We start from the raw sequence: 22,909 nt of genomic DNA, 5'->3' as shown, positions 1-22,909 counted from the left end.
GTGAGCATGATGGTTTTGATAATTGAATCTCTATTATGATTGATTATTATTCATTTGAATATAAAATACATAATGTTGAGCATGATGCGTAAAAACATGATGATTGGAAATGTATGCAGGTTTAACCATTTGCCTTACCTTTGGTAATGGTGAAGATGGTTACTCTAGTGGGTATTGACTCATGAAGATGACCTGATGGTCAAGGCCGGGTAAAATAGGGTTTGGAGTACATAGAAAAAAAAAAAAACTTTTAATATTCCATTTCCAGCCACTCATATCCCATTTAAAAAGTAAAGCAAACAAAATATCAATTTTACTAAAACGGACAGGAAAAATAGGATTATATTTACTCAAATTAAGGATTTGCAAAGTTCTCTTATCAAAGTAGGAATTAAACTCCCAAATGTACGGTTCTCTCTGCTCTGCCTCACTTTAGATGAGTGTGTGCCCAGTTCCTCGGTTAGATGACCTTGTAGAAAAGCGTTATTGACATCAAATTGACAAAGAGACCACCCATGATTAATAGGAAGATTGAGGACTAAGCAAATAGTGATAGATTTGACAACTAGACTGAATGTGTCATGATAATCAACACTAGGATATTGATGGAACTCTTTAGCAACTAACATAGCTTTATAATTATCAATCAAGCCATCAGGTAAACATTTAATTATGAAAATATATTCACAGCTGAAAAAATTTTGTGTTGAATTAGGTGGGACAAGTTCCCACATTTTGCACAAGATCATCATACTATCAAGCATAACCTGACACCATTTAGGATCTTTGAGTGTTTGGATCAATGTGTGTTGTTCAAGTTGATGGTTTGAGGTGATGATATCAATAAGATTAAGGTTTTGGATGAGTTCATCAATTTTTTTTAGTCGAATGGTCATGGTACGGGTGTTGGTACTTGGGTAGAAGAGGGAGGGTCTAGAGAGAGATAAGGAATTAAAGGGTGGGTTATATAGGTTATTGTTGGTGTCAGTGGAATGTTCTGGTCGATCGAATGGGGGGGCACAATCTACTGGAGTTTAGCTAAACAGAAATGAGGGCTCATGTATGGGACATGGAGTTTTAGAGGGTGTGTTATAGTATGCACCGAGGATGTGGAATGGTCAACAGAGATTAGTTGTGAGATGGATCCAAGCCCAGGGGCAAAGTTGTGGAGGACATGTTGAGTGGTGTAACCTTAATAGGAAGAAATGACGCTGATGGAAACCAATCTCGGAGTTTTTTGGGGCTTGGATGATTAAAATGACTTTAAATGGATTTGAAAGATCAAGACAGAGATAAGTACTCTGTAAGGGGTACCTAACAAACACACAAGAGAGTGATCGAGACTCAAGTTTGTGATTAGAATAGAGACGAAGCTATGGATAACATAAACAATTAAATATACAGAGTTTTATGCAGTTTGATGGAGAGCAGAACAAGTACTCAAAAGGTAAAAAAAAAAAAAAAGTGTGGGTGTGAGCATGTGATTAATGAGATACACAACGGTTGCAAATACATAGTCCTAATATGTGAGCCAAAAGTGAGGCATAAGTGAATAGAGATAAGCCGGTTTCAATAATACGTGGATGTTAGTGTTCAAAGAGACCATTGTGCTCAGATGCATGTGGGGGAGATGTGAGATGAAAGATTCCATAAAGGAATAAAAATTGATATAATGCTTGATATTTCCTACCATTATCAGAGTAAAGAGTGACAATAGAGTTTTTGAAGTGATTTTCTACTAGTGCTTTAAAATGAAAAAAATATATCACAAGCATAAAATTTCTTATTTAAGGGGTAATATCATACATAACGTATAAAATAATTATGAAAATAACATAATAATTGATATCATCAACATAGTAAATAAGAGCGGTTCAAACATTAGAAAATATGATTTGTAAGTGATGAGATGAAATAATTGTAGATATAGAAAAAGAAAGCTTTTGATTTTTATTGCTTAAACACATTATAATTATTATTTTGTGACAGAGCAAGGTAAAAAAAATGTTGGTATAATATGTTGAAGAATAAGTGAAGATGGATGACCTAATATGGAGTGCCAGTCAAAAGAAGTGGTCTTGACACTAGAAAAGACAATGAGCGGAGAAGATAATTAAAATTAAAAATTATCTTTTAATGTCTGATTTGAAAATTATAACTGTTTATTTATATATTTAAAATTTATTATTTTTAATTTTATTTATTATAAAATTAGAAATTATATTTTTAATTTTTGTATATAAAAAAAAAATTAACATTTTAATTTGATGTATTAAAATTTAAAATATTTTTATCACTTAAACAAGACTAATTAAATTTGATAACTTTTTATGCATAATAATTTCACAAAACATGACAAAATTATTATATTATATATTTTCTCATTATAATTTTAAAAGTTATAATAAAATAAAAAATTATTAAAAGCGTAATTAACTTTGTAACGTAAAATTAAGTTTTGATAGGGTTACTACAAGTTATTTCTTTTATAATTTTATTAAAAATTAATTCTCTAGTCAAACTTTTACATTAACAAGAAAATACATTCAGCTGAAACTTGATACCAATCAATCAAATTCAAACTTTTATTACGTCATATCATACGTACGTACATACATACATACATATATATATATATATGTATATAACATACATAAGCACGTGGAAAATTTGTAGTGCGTCTGGTTGTTATTGGGGACACGTCCATTTTAGTTCTATAGCATATAAATTATTGTACATGTATATATATATATATATATAACGCATGTGATCAAAATCTCGCATGTACTTTTACTTCAACTAAAAATTCATATTAGCTCCATCAGCATTATATATATATATATATATGTGTATATATTATTTTTAACGTTAAAATTAAGGGCCCTAAAAGTGATTACATGACATGATGTATTATTGGTTATTTTATGTATACTTTTTTTTTTCTAGTCAAAAGAAATGTTGATTCCTTGAATTTGAATATGTCTTTTTTTGTTAATTTTCTTTGCTTAGTCAAATTTTTAGATAAAACTTGTTTAATTCAAAATTGAATTTTCCTTTGACCATAATATTCAAACAAATTCAGGTAAAAAAAAAAAAAACTCTCTCTCTCTCTCTCTCTATATATATATATATATACGTGTATGTAAGTAATAGGAGCACCCACCCGAAACACCGCTAATTTAAAATTTTAAAAAGCCTATTAATTAACACACTATTATTAAAAAGGGCTATAAAACGGCGCAACAGATGTCGTTGTCCGGGAGATATTTGTCAAAGAGTATCACGCAATCATTTCAAAAGTCCGGACATAAAACGGCGCCGTCTTGCCAGGAACTGCTACAAGTCGACGGAGTGGGGGCACCTGTAGCTTTTGCGGTCTATCTAATCCTCATTGAAAATGGACGTGTCCGTCGACACCGTCCATTTCCGAACGTGCATGAATATAATTTGTCTTCTTTTAATAAAATTTACCCATTATATATTTACTTATTTATTTAAATTATAAATTAAAAAAAAAAAAGGACATAACGAGATTCATCATTAATGCCGTATCAAGATTTTATTTGGATGTTGGGCTTGGAAATAATTGAAGTAAGGTCCATATTTTGTCATATACATTATTATTGTCCCTCCGGGGTTCTCTGCACCAAAACAATGAATGCCCGTCGGCCGCAGACATTATATATATTCTTTGGTAAATTATTGCAAACTATAATATAATTTTAGACATTACTTTTGTCTATTATGTGATATTAGAATTATTATATCTTCTCTTCCTGCATTACAACTTCATTTCTAAATTTATAAAATTACTTTTTGACTTATTTGAGTTGGAAAAAAAAAAAAAAAAAGATAGCCAGTTTAATCAAGAAAGTAATCTTCTCGACGCGTTTCCTTCCCTTCGCAAATTGGATTAAGATTCTTTTAAACCCAAAACCTTCCGATTACAACTTTTCTCCTTAATTTTCTCCATACTCGAACTTGAGCTCTCTTTAATTTTCCATTAGAAGAAGAACGTACAAGTGGAAGCTTATAAATTAAGAATATGCAATACCCAATTCATACATACTGCTACTTCTCCTTACACGCCGCTACCCTTCCTCTTCAAACACTACTCTTTTCAACTTACAAATTTTTCCTCTTTCTTTCACCCATTTGATGACTTGTCTCAAAAATAAAATCACCACCTAATAATCTTCCTTGTCCCGGATGGCCATACACAATATCAGCAGAAGAGATCTTTAAACCCAACAGTTTGGACTACAATTATGAATTTACACTTTTCAGGCGTGCAATCAGTTCATCCTGCAAATGGTTTCCATCAGTCAGTAAAACTCGAAGGGTATAAGGAAAATTTAGTTACTTCATTGCCGTAATTGATTGAGAGATGCTGCTGAAAATTTCTAGGCTGAGATCACCTGTCCGATAAACCAAAAGGGGCCTGAATTGGACACTTGCAAGTCCGCAAGTGTCCTTTGCACCACTAGGGATCAATTTATTTGCCCCTATATATACAATCAGAAGAAAGGGGCACTTGACTCTGAACTGTAAATACAAAAGTTTGAGAATAAATGTAGATGAGTTAGATACATGCCTTCTTTCCTTTGAGTGAAAGTCCCTTCTCCTTAAGAAGGGCTCGGAGCCTCTCTACAGTCAGAGCTTGCAAGTCTCTCTCGGCAGCACCACTGTTTGATCCTTCTACATGTTCAAAAGCAATTAGGAACTAAAACACAATAATTGGATAACTTAGACAAGAAACATCAGCAATAGGTAAAGTTTATGACAGACATTTAACTAGACTGAGAGAAGAAAACTTCAAAACCAAATCCAAAAAATGACAACCATTCATTAACAATTATCCTATCAAAAGTGAGAAATTTGTAATTTGAAGTAACAAGTGGAAGAAACTGCAATTTTAGGGTCAATTCTAGAAAAAGGGGAAAACAAAAATGCTCAACTACTTATCACATGTAATACACACATACAGGATACGACAGCCAATTCAAGACAAAACGTCATAAGAGTCTACCTTGATGAGAACTAATTTGACTATTGGCTTTTTTTGCTGAAGCCCTGCCATCCAAAGCTCTTTCTGCAGTCCTATGAAGAAAAAAGATACTTGTGGAACAACTGAATATAACCAAATAAACTGATGAATTTCATGACACTCCTTACAGCAGAATTTCTACAGAAGAAGATGCAAAATGGTCTCAGTCCTACAAAACAACAGGTCTAACTAGGATCATAATGTATTCTGCACGAAAACCATCTTCTTTTCTTCCCTTGGACATAGTTTCCTATGTCCAAAGCAACTTTACACAATAGAATTAAATAATCATCAGAGATATGAAAACAGTAAAGACCCATTGAGTTTAGTTTTTTTTTTTTCAATTCCTATTATAGTCTGTTACTTTGTTACAAGAATATTCCTGATATGTACTTACACCATAACTTTTATGTTGTACTACTTCAACTCGTTCCTTCAATGGACTGAAGATGAATTTCTAATTTCCACTTAACATTCAAAGAAATTAATTGTAAGTAAAAACAAAGTTGATGCAAATTTAAAAATTGGAGTCCAATTCTACATGTAAGTTTATTATAGGAACCAAGGAATGGAATAGAAATTGAACCAAAAAAGCCAGGAATAAATTATAATTTTACCTCTTTCTAGGACCTTCAGCAGCAGTTTCTTTCACCCCTTTAGAACTGGAATCACTTTTTTGTTTCTTAAGAGCAAGTGATCTAATAAGTATGTTTTGTTGGTTTGTCTTGATCTGTTGGTCCTCTGGAAATACAAGGGAGGGTCAAACTCTCAAGTTTACAAAAACAACCCAATCACAAAACACAATGTCACAGGGTAAGATAGAAAAGAGTCTTTCTTCATGGAATGTAAAGCACAGCTAAAGTTAGTAGCACATAATTCTGCTATAGAAAGCGAATTACTACATAATTCTTGCACTCATTTTCTCATTCCTCTCCCCTCACTTGCTGTAAACGAAATGATAAACTGCATAAACTCAAGTTGGTAACATGAGCCCTTTACAAAGATAGATGACTCTATAGAAAAGTAATGCCATTCCAAACAAGAATGCATTCATTTTAAGATCAATTCATAGTATCTTTCATCTCTTCGAACATGTAACACTTTAAATGCTTTAACTTTTTTTTTTTGAAATAATTTAGATGCTTTAACATTGCAAATGAGTTCTATTTGACACAACATTTTTATGAACTCAGATTATAACCCTCAGGAAAAAAAAAAGGTAGATTCCTATCCATAGCAGAGGGCAAAAATCCTTAAAACCATCTGCAAATGGCAAAGGGCAAAAAGTAACAAAACACTCAGACATATGAGTGCATTCCTTTTTTTCTCAAAAATTACAAGGAAATATGAGTTAAATTTTAAGAACTTGATAACATCCATGAGTTTCACACGGCCTGTTCGCTCTCTATTTATACATTCTCAAGCCTCTAATTGTTTAAAGGCCAGCCCTTGGTTAGGTTACTTACATACAACAAGTGAGTTATTTATATTTATTCATTAGCTATTAAATTTAAATTAACAAGGTCACAGCTCCCTTCACTAGAATTCTAGAACTTGCTTTATTAACACTGAGAATTATGTCATTCAACAGTGACTACCTCTCTGAGCTGGTACAATTTTCAGAATCTTAACAGTGAAGAATTTGAAAGCTTCAATCAACATTTAAAGATTTTTTTTTTCTTTTTTTTTTTTTTCTAGAAAGAACATTCAAGAATTTTGGGACAGATCTATAAGTACAACTTGTTTTTCCTGACGAGGACAATGATATTATAAATCATGTAATATCTTGCAAACCCTAACTGAATTAACAAAAATTTCAGAGTCGAGATTATGAAGACCTGGTGGTGAAGTCTCGTGGTCACAGAGATAAACTCGCATGGTACCCTGCACAAATTCTTAACATGTGAGTATAAGTTGTATAAAAAAACTAACTGCTTCGGAAACAAGAATCATATTTAGCAAACACAAAACCGTAATAACAATCCTGAGATTAAAGGCAATGGTGAATAGCCGAGAACCATACCAGAAAATGAAAAAAGCGATGGCCAGAAAATTTTTTCTTTTTTCTTCTTTAGGTTTTTTGGGGATAGGGAAGTCAAGGTAAGGAATAAAAAGCCAAGAACATTAGCTAAAACACAAAAATCAAGACAACAAAGATACACATCCAACAAGAGTCCTTTGGTAAACATTCTAGAAAACTCAAATAAATTGATCCGGAATGGCAGCTCTAGTTTGAATGGTGAAGATAAAACAACCGAAAAGAAACTTGTACCCTCACATGCAGAACTAACTTCTGGATATTGCAAGTAATGTAACATATAAAACTGAAAATTAGTTTATCATAATATATACTATGATCTCAGCATATCTTCACAGGATAAACACCAAAATGTGCCAGCATTTGGGCTTCTCACTTGTCTCAAGTTCACATCAAGTCCCAATGAAATTTTTTCTTTTGAGGGACGACTAGTAACCATTGCAACAGACAGCAGAAAAGGCTAACTTCTATAACATAGACAACATTATGCACCTTTGGTTAACGGTTGTGCACAATGTTAAATTCCTTCTATCATAGTGAATTGAACTAGATAATAATGGGCTTCATAACCAAAGCGGAAACTCTAGTCCTATCCCTACACAAATTCAAACAAATTGCAAGAAGACCACAGACAGAAAACCAAAATTTGGAGCTCACTAAAGAATTTCTCCATATTCCAGATGCCTACTGCAAGATCATTTTTCCCAAGCCGTCAAAAGATTAAAAATCAATCGTTACAACCCTAGTTCCGACGAACCATATGTCCAATTACTAGAAAACACTATTTCAACTTCCCATAAATTACACTCAACGAACTACTACTATCTATTCAATGCATATAGCAGTTTGCCATAAGATAGCAAGAAAAATCAAGTTCAAGCACATAGAGCAACCACGTACAAATCTACAGAACTCAACCGCAGGCTAACAAAATATACATACACAAGTAGTCATATACAATTTTAGCACAAATCTTTTTGCTTTCAACAGGCCTGAAATAAAAGAAGAGAGAAGTAAATTACCGGATTGGAGTAGAGGACGGAGGAGGAGAAGAGGCCGCGAGAAGGGAGATTAGCGAGCAACTTGGATGCGTCAGGAGCCCGGCGATCGGAGTCAGAAAGCTTGGAAGAGGAAGCCTCCATGGTTAGTAATCCCTAATCCCTGCCTTGGCCGAGTAAAGAGAGTGATAAGGGCAGGAAGTAGTGAGTCAGAAGTGGGGTTTCTGAGTTTGGGACTCACTGGAATAGACCGCTAAATCTATCTCCGTACAATTTAAGGGCTAAATAGACGGGGTTGGGCGGTTTGGTGCTTGGTGGAGGGGATTTAAGTACGTGGCTGTGGATAATAGGCGCGTCGATCGGCAATTAATCCTTATGATCTGTTTGGTTGCCCTATATTACTTTACTCTTAATATATTTCATATTTTTTTCTCAAGAAAATGGATATATATATATATATATTATATTTAATGATATAGTAAATATATTTGTTGAATCATAATTTTTTTTATTAAAAATTTATATATTTGATTAATAAAAGAATATGTATTTTTAATTATAACACAATTTCTTAACAATTATTTAACTCAAAGTTATTATTTTATATACATAAAGAGGAATATTAATCATATAACTAACAAAACATTGATTATTTGTTAAATCAAAATTAAAACTATGAGTTATTGTGACAAATCAATATTATTTGAAATGTATATCTTACTAACTAAAATTTATTGTGTTATATAGATTAAATAAATAAAAATACTTAACATAAACTATTTTAATAATTTTTATTAATATTGTGAATAGTTAAATAAATATTTATTTTTACTATAAATATGTACAAGAGTTTTTATATGAACATAATTTATTTTTTTAAAAAAATAATAAAAAATATATATACCATTTTCAAAATTGTAACTTGTAATTGAATGAAATTAAGTTATCTTTATATTTGTTTATATTTTTTTCTAAAAAGATATTTAATCATAACTTTATCAATTGAGTGAATTATTATAAATCGAATATATAATCTGATTAAATTCATGTGGTTTTAACAAATTGTGAAAGAACCATGCACTTAAAGGAATAGTTGTTCTTAATATACAATAAAATATGAGAATCAATATAACATAGAAAATAACCAACATAACAAGTTATAAACATGGTGAATCAGAACATGTTACGACCCGGAAATATCTAAAAGAAATAAAAGATAATTAAAGTGTGGAAGCGTAATAAATATCCAGACTTTACATTTCTTACACAATAACTTAAAAATACTAAACAACATTACGAAATTTACTTTTTTTGAAAGAAACACAAGAAATAAGGAAATAAAGAGAAAAGAGAAAATATCTAGCATCTACTCGCAATTTTCTTGCGGATCAGGCCCTGAAATCTGGTTCTCTTGATCTGAAATGGTTAAATAAGGAATGAGCTACACTAGTCCAGTAAGAATATCACACTATATCACCGATATAGAAATAAAGGTATGTATAAAAACAAAAATAACTAATTGAGCACTAAATTTAGCAAATCTATTTATTAATTATAAAATTATTTACCGTTCATTTACCACAGTGGAATTTATGAAAATAACCTATGCAGATAATAATATCATGCGGATCATAATTTCATGTAAGATCAGCAACATAACACATATCATAAATCTACACATATAGTCAAATAACCAAACAATAACTGTCATTTTTTACCAGCCTACTAGTATCCATGAGAATTCATAGAGATGTCCCTACTACACGTGACCCTTTCTTTTAACAATCTCAATTACAGGCCGTTCTCATACCCCGTCCGGTATGAGCACTAAATTATTAAATCTCAATACCCCGTCCAGTATGAGGGTGAAGTGGACCGTCTCCATACCTCATTCGGTATGAGCGTTAAATTATCAAGTCTTCATACCTCGTCCGGTATGAGAGAACGTTCACGGTAGGGTTCCCTATGTACCCGGTTCATCTACCATCTCTCAAGATATCTAGTAAGTCTGCCATTCTATTTGTTTATTTAATCATACAACTTTCCTGTTTTTCTTTAGTCTCTATTTTCCAAATCAACCATGATCATATAAGTAAACAAACATACACCAGGGAATATAATCATATCTTAATTTTTCAATCAAATAGTAGTCACATAAGACAACAATTCATGCATTCAAATTATAAAATTGATAAACCAGATACCATCATGCTTTTAAACTGTAAAATACATCAACAAAGATTAACAGAGAATAATTTCTGGTTCGGGCTCTATTAGCAATCAATAATTAATTATGCACATTTATTTAATTTATACAAATACCATATTATATTTATTTAGACTTCAATTCTATGATAGGGAATAGGGTGAGTGATCCTTACTCGATTGACGCCCGAAAAGCTAAGCTGTTTACTGCGTCTATGGGCGGTCCCTACGTTCCCTAAATTTTTCTTTGAGAATTGAAACACGTTAATAGTACATACGAATGTTCCAAACAAACCCAAAATCAGCCCCAGGACCCACTCAGCCAATCACAAAATTCCGGCACGACTGCGGTCCGCCTCGGGTCGATTATTTTCTGCTGTTTTTGGTCGAATTCGGGCGATTTTGCATCGATCTCTGTGAAAAAATACGTTAAAGAGTCTCAGTTGGCCGAAAAAATACCAAAAACCGAAACTCACTAGCGGCGGGGCTCTCCGGTATGACGACTCCTCCGGTTCACATTACGGTTGGGTGTTTTGCTCTAGTTAACCTATAGAGAAGGACACGGTGATCACAACGGTGAAAAAATTACACAGAACAGGAATTGAGAAGGGCCTCATCGGAGGCATTTTGTGAAATTTTTCGCAGCAGTGCTGCTGGGTTTCACTGGCATTTTCTGACCAATTGACCGGTCTTTTTACTCCGATTTGGCCATGAGTGAGCTTAAAATTGAATTTTGAGTAAAAGAGAAAGTTTTTACCTTTTTTGGTGGTCGGAAAGGGTTCCGGTGCAGTGGCGGGTGGTGGCAGCTCCTTTCCGGCGGCAGCTCCTTTCCGGCGGTCAGGTCTTCTTCTTCAGCGAGGGGTTCTGGCGGCTAGGGTTAGAGTTTGGTGCGGATGAGGGTTATTTATATCCGTCCGCTTTTGATCTAGGTCGTCCAACGCGTTTGATCTGGACCGTCCGATCGTGATTAAATATAGAGTGAATCTGGATCATTCATCGCGATCCAATATGGACCATCCATCGCGATCCACTCTGGGCCATCTGATCGCATTCAAATCTGACCGTTCGATCACGTTTGGGGAGGGAACGCATATGAGCCGTCCGTGCGTGCGGGAACGGATCTGGGCCGTTTGATTGCAGGTACGCGGATCACTTGCGTGGCACCGCATTAGCGTCCGCTGCCATGCAGCGCATCCTGATTCACTGGGCCTGCTGACCGAGCGTATGACATAGCGAAACTTTCCAAAATTATATTTTGGCCCATATTTTCTGATTTTTCTTTCAAAAATACCATATAACCCAAATTTTTACATCTTTTTCCTAAAATTATTTTCAATTTAATCCTTAATCAATTTTATTTTATTTTTACTCTAAATTAAATGAAAAATAAATTATAAAAATTATATTTATAAATTTTAGATTACATACAATTAATTTTGGGGTGTTACAAAATATGGTGCAAAGGTTGAGCAATAATTGTCTTTACTAGTGGCTACGAATGGAAATAATACTAATTAATTGAGTTATGAGCAATTGCAACTTGCACGACATATTCAAAAAATTTAATGAGACTTATTGATATTATTAGTGGTGATAAACTAACTTGTGTGGTAAAATTTTGCACTAGTGAAAAAATATTTTTGAGAGTATAACATAGTAAGTATATATTTTTTTTTTATCACCTTACAATTATAAACCCTAATGCTGTGTTTTGTTGATTTTTTTATATGAGTAATTAATGTATGGTAATGTTTGGTAATTGCACATGATGATAATTATCAAGTTATATAATTTTTAAGAAGATTGTGTAGTAATATATGATAATAACAGCTATTTTGTTTAGATTGATAGGATGATATGATTGTATATTTAGTCAAATTATCAATTTTTCGATGTCTTCTTGTATGTAATATTAAATAAAAATATATAAGAAAAAAACTTATTTAACCTGTAATTAAGTCATTTAATTTATAAAATTATTTAAACTATAATTTTTAATGATTTTTTAAAATTATAAATTAAATTTTCTATAAAGAATAAAAATTTAATTTTTACATATTTAATTAAAAAATTAATTTAAAATTATAATTTTTTATCTATGATTATAAACTGAAAATTTTTTAACAAATTATCTATTGTATAGTATTTAATATTATTATTTTTATGACATAAATAAACTAAATAAATAAATTTTATTGAGAATAATTTTCAGTTTTGTTAATATTTAAATAATTAAATAATTACATACATTCAATTAACTCATTTACTCATAATTAAGTCATTTAACTTTTAAAATTATTTAAACTGTAATTTTTAATGAATTATTTTCTTAAAATATCAAAAAATAAATTTGTTATGAAGAATAAAAATTTAATTTTTTTTAAAAAAATTCATTTAACTTAATTCTTAAAATATTAAAAAATAAATTTGCTACAAATAATACAAATTTAATTTTTAACAAAAACTTATTTAACTTATAATTAACTCATTTACTCATAATTAAGTCATTTAACTTTTAAAATTATTTAAACTGTAATTTTTAATGAATTTTTTTCTTAAAATATCAAAAAATAAATTTATTATGAAGAATAAAAATTTAATTTTTTTTAAAAAAATTCATTTAACTTAATTCTTAAAATATCAAAAAATAAATTTGCTACAAATAATACAAATTTAATTTTTAACAAAAACTTATTTAACTTATAATTAAATCATTTAACTTGTAAAATTATTTAAGTTTTTTATACTTAATATTAAAAATTAACTTAAAAATAAATTTTTTTATTTATGATTATAAATTGAAAAAAAATCTAACAAATTATCTATTATATAATAATAATTATTATAATTTTTATAACATAAATAATCTAAATAAATAAATTTTATTAAGAACAAATTTCAGGTTTGCTAATGTTTAAATAAGTAAATAAGTATGTACATTCAATCATCTTACATATTTTAATGATATTCTTTTTAATATGTATACAATTAATTTTAAAAAAAAAGAGAAAAAAATACATAGTCGTATAAATATAAGAATTCTAAAAATATAATACATGTTAAATCACTCAAACTACAAATTCAATATAAATTAAACAGTATAGTTTCTAAACATTTGCTTTTCTAATTATAAATTAAACATCCAACATATTTTTCACAAATTTCCTAAGTCCATACTAGAATCTTGTACTTCGCAACAACAGCCCCCATTTTTAATTATCTAAAAATGAAAAGAAATTAAAAAAATCAAATACTACAAATCAATAAGTTTTAATATTTGAAAATAAAATTTAATGTAATTCATTACCTGATTATTGAAGCAACCTACTTAACATAGAACTATGCCGTTCAGGAAGACATTCCACAAAAGCAGCAATCAAGGTTGGATCCCTCATAAGAAGCAGATAAGCTTCTATTTCTATATGTGGATCAAGACCCAAACGAGTAATCTCTTCATACAGCTGGTTTCCTGGAACAGGAATGTAACGGCCCCGGAAATTTAGAATAAAATATGTGTATTAAAAATGTCAAATGCGGAAGCGTAATAAAAATTTTGATTAACATTCCTTACACTAAAACCAAAAACGTGCTCAAATTATAAAAGAACAAACTAACTAAAAGAGAAACTCGGAAATAAAAATTATAAATATAACTACGGAGTCTTTAGGCGTCCCCTTCGCCGTCTTCTTGCGGAACGGGCTCGGGAACAATGTTTTCCTGATTTGAAATGGTTAAATAAGGAATGAGCTACACCAGCCCAGTAAAGACATCACACTATCTCACCGCCACGGAGGTAAATATGGGTAAAAAATATAAAAAGACCAATGTAGCATAATTTATAACAAATTCTTTTATCAATAATAAAATCATTTACTGTTCACTTACCTCGGTGAGATCCATAAAACAACATACGAAAGCAATAACATTATCATCATCATGAAATCATATGAACTATATAACATAATACTTACCACGCCTTTGCATTTCAATCATTACACAACATATTTTCATCATTTACCAGCCTACTAGTATCCATGGGGATCCATAGGGGTCCCGCTACCCGTGAACCCTTAACATTTATAACCTGATTCCAGAGCCGTCCCCATACCCCGTCCGGTATGGGCACCAAAACCATAAACCTCAATACCCCGTCCGGTATGAGGGTGAAACGGGCCGTCCCCATACCCTGTCCGGTATGGGCGCCAAAACACCGAAGGTCTCCATACCCCATCCGGTATGAGAGACCACGTTCCCGGTAGGGTTCCCTACGGACCCGGTCCGTCCACCATCTTCCAAGATATCTAGTCAGGCTGTCTATATTATCCATTTATTAATTCACGTAACTTTTTATTCTTTTTTTCCTCAGTCACCATCATCAAATCACACACAAACATGCAAACCAGTAGTTTATGCCAAACAAGACAACACACAACATCGGGTTCTCAGTCATTCAACCCATAATCAATAAAATAGTGATATATGCACACGAAACTATGAAATAAGAACATCAGACATCATACTGCATTTAAAACTGTAAAATAGAATAAACAACAACTGACCGATAAATACACCAGACTCGGGCTCCATTAGCGACCTTAAACAATTTCACACATCTATTGATTCATGAAATACCGTTTTATCATTTATTGAACTTTAATACAGTGATAGGAAATAGGGTGAGGGGTCCTTACTTGTTTCGGGGTCTGAATACGGCTCTACAGTGCGCCTACAGGCTGTCCCTAATTTTTCCTGAATTTTTTCCGGGGAGCTGAAACGCACTACTAATACCTGCAAGTGTCCCAAAAAATCCCAAATTAGACATAGGGCCCCTTTCGGCCAATATCGCAATTCTGGCACGGCGGCTCCGCCGTGCTCTGGCGACGGCGCCGCCGCAAGCGGCGGCGATTCGCCTCAAGTTGACAGTTTTCGGTCGAATTCGGCAACGCTTGCATCGGTCACTGCGATAGAACAACCCTAGGGCCCTCAGTGGGCTGAAAAATCACGAAAAACAGAAACTTACCGGCGGCGGTGCTCTCGGGTGCGGCGGCTCCTCTGGCGTGAGTCACGTTTTGATGTTTGGCTCCGATCAACCTGTAGAGAAAAGAACGGTGATCACAGTGGTATAAAATTTGCATCAAACGGAGGTCAGGAAGGGCCTAATCGGAGGCAAAAACTGAGGAGGGGCGCGACGGCGCCGCTGGGTTTCGGCTGAGTTTTTCGGCCGTTTGACCAGTGGTTTGGCTCCGGTTTGGCCATAGGCGGACTCAGCGTCGAAAAACGAGCAAGGAGGAGAAAAATTACCTCGATCGGCAGTCGAAAACTTCCCTGGTACGGCGGTGGGTGGCGGCGGCCGGCTCCTCTAGCGTCTTGTTCTTCTTCTCCAGCGAGCACTGGCGGATAGGGTTTCTTTGGTCAGGTGTGGGTGGGGGTATTTATACCATTTGCCTTTTAATCTTGACCGTCCATCAAGATTGAATCTGCACCGTTCGATCGTGATTTAATTGAGATTAAATCTGAACCGTTTATCGCGATGCAATCTGGGCCGTCCGTGCGCGCGGGAACGGATCTGGGCCGTCCGATCGCGCGCACGCGGATCGCCCCTGTGGCCTATCCCTTGGTCAGCGTGTCCTTGCCATGCGGTGCGTCCTGGTTGGCAGGGGCTGCTGACCGGGCCGCTGACGTGGCTGCTGACGTGGCACAACTTTTCTAAATTACGTTTTGACCCCCGGTTTCTGATTTTTTTTTTCAAAAATACCCCCAGAATCCAAATTTTCACCCATTTTTCCTAAAATCAATTTCTATTAAATCCAAATAATATTTTTACCCAATTTTATCATTTTTATTATTTATATTTTCATTGAATTAAATTAAATTAAGTTAAATAAAAAAATCAAATAAATAAATAAAAATAAATAAATAAATAAAATTATTATTATTATTATTTTTTTTTTTTTCGGGTGTTACAATGAACTTGTGCGTTTGTTGTATTTTTCTCGATTACTTTTGCAACCACTCTAAGTTGTTGAGCCAGATAATCTTCCTCTAGGATAGTACGTAGATGTTTCAATTTTTTCTGTATGTAGGAAGATTATGATTCTTGTTGGCATTGCGAAATAGGAGTTTTGGGCATTGGAGGATCATTCACCGGATCCATGCTCTCAAAATTAAAATTGCTATCTAAATTTTGGGTAAGTTGATGGTCAACCTTTTCAGTGCTCATTGCATGTTCATTGCCACTCCTTTTCCTTTTGTCCTTGAGAGGAAAATGTTGTTTCATAACTAATTCCATTGACTCTGTCCTTTTCAAATATTTCTAACATTTTGTCGTAATTCTGTACACATCTGTTCTTCAGTTCAGCTACTTCAGGTTGAGTTTAGGATGAAATAATATATTAACATTCAAACCGTATAAAATAATGCAAATAACATGTGATAAACTAGGTGATTTACCTCTAGTAGTTGTTGCCACACTTCTTCTTTTACTTCAAATGTTTAAGTTGTCGGATTCCAGGCAAAACCACTCAATCCATGTTTGAAGACGTCATACTATTTGAAGAATTGTCGTTTCAAATTTTTGATGCGGTTGTGAATCCGCTCTTTATCAATGAGCATGTTTGGATATGCATTTCTCAGTTGATCCACAATGCAATCAATAGCTTGTGTGGTGAATGCCCCACTAGATCTACGGCCTAACACATGCTGATCGTAAAAGACATTTACTAACACATCATCTGTAACGGCCCCGTAAATTCAAAAGGAAATATATATAATAATTTGAGTACGGAAGCGAAATAAAAGATTAAGGTTAACATCCCTTACACAATAACTTAAAAGTAGTAAACAATATTATGGAATAAGTTCTCTAAAAAAAATATGAGAAATGAAAAAAATAAAGGAAACTATAAAGTATTTAGCATATACTCGCCGTCTTCTTGTGGATCGGGCTCGGGAATCAGATCCTCCTGATCTTAAATGGTTGGTAGAAAATCGAAAACAACCAATGGAACACAAATTTTAAACCAATATAATTATTTAATATAAAATCACTTACCCTTTTTCTTACTATTGGAGAACTTGTGAAAACATCGTATAAAAATAATAACATCATACAGATCACAATTTCATGCATAATCAGTAACATAAAATACATCATAAACCCGTTTCCATTAACAATAACTGATTATTACCGTTTTTTATTTTTACCAGCCTACTAGTATCCATGGAGATCCATAGGGGTCTCAGCTATAAGTGAACTATTCCTCTTAACAATCTTAATTCCAGGGCCGTCCCCATACCCCGTCCGGTATGAGCGCCAAAACAATAAATTTCAATATCCTGTCTGGTATGATGGTGAAGCGGGCCATCCCTATACCCTGTCCGGTATGAGCACTAAATGGCCAAGTCGCCATACCCCGTCCGGTATGAGACAACGTTCATACTAGGGTTCCCTATGAACTCGGTCCATCCACCATCTCTCAGGATATCTAATGAGGCTGTCATCTTATCCATTTATCAAATCCCATCCCATTCCTATTTGTCCTTGGTCTCCGTTACCAACTCAAACATGAATACATAAACAAGTAATGTGCATCCAACAAGGCAAACATATCTTAGCTTCCCAAAATCACACAGTAGTGAGGTAAGCAGTAATTCATGCATTTAAAATTATAGAATAGATAGACTAGATACCATAATATATTTAAAATATAAAATAAATCAAACAGGAATCGACAGGGAATAATGTCCGATTTCGAGCTGCATTAGCAAACTTAATTAATTATGCATATCTATTAATTGCACAAAATATAGTATTACCATTTATTCGAACTTTAATTCCATGATAAGAAGTAGGGTGAGGGGTCCGTATTTGATTCGACGTCGAAAATTAGATTGTCACTGCACCTACGGGCGGTCCCTAGGTTCCCTGAATTTTTTTTCGGGAACTAAAACGTGCTTACGGTACCTACACATGTCCCAAATAACTCAAAAATCAGACCTAGGGCCTACTCGGCCAATTTCAGAATTCTGGCACGATGGCTCCGCTCGTGGTGGTGATCCGCCTTGAGTTGGCTGTTTTCGATCGAATTCAGCAAAACTTGCATCGGTTCCTGTGAGAAAATACACTTAGTGGGCTGAAAAAATGTGAAAAACTGAAAGTCACCGACTGTGGGGCTCTCCGGTGCGATGGCTCCTCCGGCTCACATCGCGGTTGAGTATTTTGCTCCGGTCAACCTATAGAGGAGGAAACAGTGATCACAATGGTGGAAAAATTACATCAAACGGGAATCGAAACGGGTCTCATCAGAGGCAAAAATCGAGACACCCCGTGGTGGCGCCACTGAGCTTCAGCGACATTTTCTGGCCAATTGGCCGGTGCTTTCGCTTCGATTTGGACATAGGTGGGTTTAGAATCAAATTCTGAGCAAAGAGTAGAATTTTTACCTCGTTTGGTCGCTGAAAATTGCTCCGGTATGGCGGCGGGTGGCAATGGTCGGCTCCCCCGCGATTGGGCTGTCTTCTCTGGCGATGGGCTCTGGCGGCTAGGGTTTGAGTTTGGGTGCGGATGAAATTATTTATACCCATCCGCTTTTGATCTGAGTCGTCCATCGCTTTTAATCTGGACCGTCTGATCGCGATTAAATAGAGAATGAATTTGGACCGTTCATTGCGATTCGATCTGGGCCATTCGTACGCGATGCAATCTGGATCGTCCATGCGCGCGGGAATGGATCTCAGCCGTTCGATCACATGCACGCTGATCGCCCACGTGGCTCCCTCCTGCGTGGCCTCCCCTGTCAGCGTCTCTGCCACCTGGCGCGTTCTGGTTGGCCGAGGCTGTTGACCGGGCAGCTGACGTGGTACAATTTTTTTAAATTGCGTTTTGACCTCCGATTTTCAATTTTTCTTTCAAAAATATCCCAAGAACCTAAATTTTCACCAATTTTCTCTAAAATTGTTTTCAATTAAATCCCTAAATAATTTTTATCCCTTTATTATTATTATTATTATTATTTTTATTAAATTAAATTCTATTAATACTTAATTATATTTATATAGAATAAAATAAAATAAAATAAAATAAAATAATAAAATTAAAAAGAAATAGTTGGGTGTTACATCATCCATAGCATCTGTCTAATGGACAATGTTACTCCCTCCATCTGCAGATCTGGTCCTCTTTGCCATTTTCTAAAACACACAACACAACACCAATAGATATAATCATATAATCATAAAGTCATATACCATTCAACACAAATAGATATAACCAACAGATATAATTATATATCATACAAATTCCAAATTAAATTGTTCAATTAAAACTTTAAAATAACTCACAAGTCATAAACCATACAAATCTCATAAACAACACATTAGGTCAAAATGTAATCAAATATTATAAGCAACCCACATATCAGCTGCTATATGATCTCTAATAGTTTTCCCCCTCCTTGTTTCCTCAATATTATCCCTAATGTTATATTGACTTTGTTCATCGTGATAAGCGTGCTGAAGATCTTCATCAACCTCTGTAAGAAGTTCATCATTTGGATCCTCTCCCTGTAAGTAGTTGTGCAAAATGCAACAAGTAAATATAATGCAATTAAAATGTTTGATATGATAATGAGGTTCAATAGAGCTTGAAATAATTAGAAAACGTTTCTTAAGAACTCCAAAAACATGTTAAATTGGATACGTAAAGAAGCATGACGAAGATAAATAGCTCACGAGCATTACATGGTGGATTCTTTGAGTACTCACTCAAATGGTACCATTCTGCCCTATATGGAGAAATTATTCAACATTGCAATATAAAACCATCATCTGCAAAGTAGAACTTACCTATAAACAATGAATAATTTGAGTTATAACTTTTTCTTCAGACTTATAGATTATACATTCAAATTTAATATATTTTAATTACCTTTGGGAATAACTAAAAGATCCTCAAGTCTGTTTAATGCATGCTTTAATATTCTTGAATCTGATGCGGTCTACTTCCACCCGACTAGGATGTATGTAAATTTTAAATCGAATATACAAGCTGTCAATATATTTTGTGTGAGGTAATCTTTTCTCCCACTAAATCTTAGGGCATCACTTCTAGACACTTTCACACGTATACGTGTTTCATCAATTGCACCAACACAATCCTGAAATTAATTATTTTCTAAATAGTTAAACTTACAATTAATTAAAAAAACTTAATTAAACTTGTAAATTATGAAAAATTATAAATTAAATAACTTATATATTTGCCTTAAAATATAGAAAGAATCTAGAATTGTTGGTTATTTCCGAATGCACTTGTGATCCATATAGTTGAATAAGAAATTTATTTGATATTTGTACTATACATCATAGCATAGTATGAAAATGCCGACTTGTTATCTCTTCGGATCGTCAAAAATGCTAATATAGAACTCGATTTCTCTCATTGTATCCTAATAGGTAAAGGTTCTTAACAACTTGTTCATCAACAATAGCATAAACAGTGTGCCTAAGTCCACCATCTATAACTAATAAACGACATAAATTCATAATGATTTGAGCTCTCATCCTGATAATATGCTGGTAAAACTCACTTGAGACCAAACTTTTCATCAGCATATCTTGAACTTTCTCTCTCTCTAGTCGTAATTCCTTAGTAAGTTGAAGCTTTCTCCTTTTATGAATACAAATCGCAACAAGACTGACAAAATACCCCATTAAAATAGCTACATGTTCTGCAAGATCCATTTTTCTTATCTTATGAGGAAACATAAAACAAGAATAAGCTTTAATAGAAAACAAGAGTAAGAGGATTATTTATTTTTAACAGTTAAAGCAAATCATATTCTAAATTCTCTAATTAGTAGTGAATCAAATTTTTTCCAAGTAAAATTTATACCTTTGGCTAAATTAAGAGAGAATAAATTTATGCCAATCCAAGTAAAATTTTTTCAAATTTTTCATTACATGCAAAAAGCAATGAAAGTTGCTGCCAAGCGTGATATGGAGAGAATAAATAGATGCAGGATCTCTCTCTATCTAATTAAAAAGGCTGCAGACTCTTATATTTATATGACACCTTGATAAGGTGAAGTATTGTAGAGTATGGGAGAGTTTAGTGAATTATTGGGTGGCATGAAATTAGGAGAAAAGTATAGCCATAAAAATAACACAAAAAAGAAAAAAAATGCTACCAACCAATCTCTGTTTCACAAGTATCAAACAAGGAACAAATTTCTTCAATGGAGATTGCCAAGGATTTTCCATTACGTTCCACCGCTACCTACTGCCCCCAACAATCTTTGTTTATCAAATATATAAGTATGCATAATTTCTTCATATATACGTCTCTCTCTCACTCCTATGTTGCTCTTTAGCTGCAATTACTGAAGTGTCCTTCAATTTTCAAGGCTTTTGGGGTGCACTGATTACCAATGAGGGGTTTGTTTTGAGGAACATTTATTCCAAGAGGAGTTTGCAGAATTTCAAGGAAGTTAATGGATTGAACTTGTATGGTCGGATCAGTATAATCTCATTGCTTTACATGTTTTCGATTGCGATTTTTGTTGAAGGGTCACAATGGATTCAGGGGTATCATAAAGTAATTGAATCAGTAGGAAAATCATCCACTTTCTATTTATGGGTGCTGCTGTCTGGGATATTTTACTATCTATGTAACCAATCATCTTACCAAGCGCTTGATGAAATTAGTCTTCTAACATTTTCAGTTGGGAACACTATGAAGAGGTGTAGAGGTGATTGTATCAACTGTTTTAGTTTTTAGGAACCCTGTTAGGCCTTTGAATACACTTGGATTAGCTATTGCCATATTTGGGATTTTCCTTTATTTACAAGCAACAACTAAGAAGAAAATAGCAGAGAAAAAGAAGAACTAACATTTTGTCAATCTTTGTCTCTTTAACAGGCCTTTTTTTCCTCTTTATGTTCTTCTTGGCTTGCTGGCAGTTGGGTTTCTTAATCTAGTTTTCTTTTTTTTCTCTATTTTACGTTGCTTTAAGGATTGCAAATTTTGTTCCTTTAGAGTTTCTCTTCATTTTCTTCAATAGGTAATTGTTCCTTCAAAGGGGTAAGTAATGGGGTAGGACCTAAGTTCTGCATCCGGCTTTTTTACAGATTCAGGGGATGTTGTAGAGCTAAACATACCTAAATTGACTAAAGATGTGGTTGATAGAGAAGATGAGGATTGCAGCAGCAACTGCCAGTTCCACCCCTAATTTTCAATCATCTCATTACTTCTTCTCTGCTCTTTTTTTTTTTTTTCCTTTTCTTTCCTGGTCAGGTATATGAACTTTATATCAAGGGAGTAACTTTCTCCCTCCTGTACAACTCTTTAATTTTACATATTTACTGATTTAGTATACACACAAGCACGCATATGTCAACATCTTTTTTTCCCACTTTGCCAAGCATTTGTTACACCTTTCATATTTTTTTGAAATGTGAATATCATGTAATACAGAAATGTGTAAATCCTCACAAAAATATTTCAAACATCCACAATGTCGATATTGAGTTAGAATATCAAGCTAACAGGAGCAATATCATTTCCTCTCTCAAATAGAAGAGGTAAAGTTGATTCAGATTGGAACATTATGGGTAGAGAGAGAG

The 22,909-nt window shown here is 33.6% G+C and overlaps 1 protein-coding gene and 1 pseudogene across 2 annotated transcripts; one reads left to right on the top strand and one right to left on the bottom strand.

The window, feature by feature from the left end:
- Positions 1-4,017: 4,017 nt before the first annotated feature.
- Positions 4,018-8,385, bottom strand: LOC110820314 (SAP domain-containing protein). Of its 2 annotated transcripts, XR_015816442.1 has the most exons (7): positions 8,108-8,385; positions 6,886-6,931; positions 5,665-5,788; positions 5,030-5,100; positions 4,595-4,698; positions 4,419-4,505; positions 4,018-4,305 (listed from the first exon to the last, which is right to left on the bottom strand). XR_015816442.1 is itself a non-coding variant. In XM_088211698.1 (6 exons), the coding sequence occupies exons 1-6, from the start codon at positions 8,225-8,227 to the stop codon at positions 4,267-4,269; spliced, it is 504 nt and encodes a 167-aa protein (XP_088067824.1). In that variant the 5' UTR covers positions 8,228-8,382; the 3' UTR covers positions 4,018-4,266. The 2 variants fall into 2 exon arrangements, 1 of the variants encoding a protein (XP_088067824.1); XM_088211698.1 differs by lacking the exon at positions 4,419-4,505 and having other exon boundaries at positions 8,108-8,382.
- A 13,226-nt stretch (positions 8,386-21,611) lies between these two features.
- Positions 21,612-22,589, top strand: LOC148239758 (xylulose 5-phosphate/phosphate translocator, chloroplastic pseudogene; annotated as a pseudogene).
- The last annotated feature ends 320 nt before the right edge of the window (positions 22,590-22,909 follow it).

This window comes from Carica papaya, chromosome 9 (genome assembly GCF_054855325.1).
Source record: "Carica papaya isolate Zhongbai chromosome 9, ASM5485532v1, whole genome shotgun sequence".
Taxonomy (NCBI): domain Eukaryota; kingdom Viridiplantae; phylum Streptophyta; class Magnoliopsida; order Brassicales; family Caricaceae; genus Carica; species Carica papaya.
The sequence above is the reverse complement of the archived record's forward strand: the minus strand, read 5'-3'. Positions and strand labels throughout refer to the sequence as shown.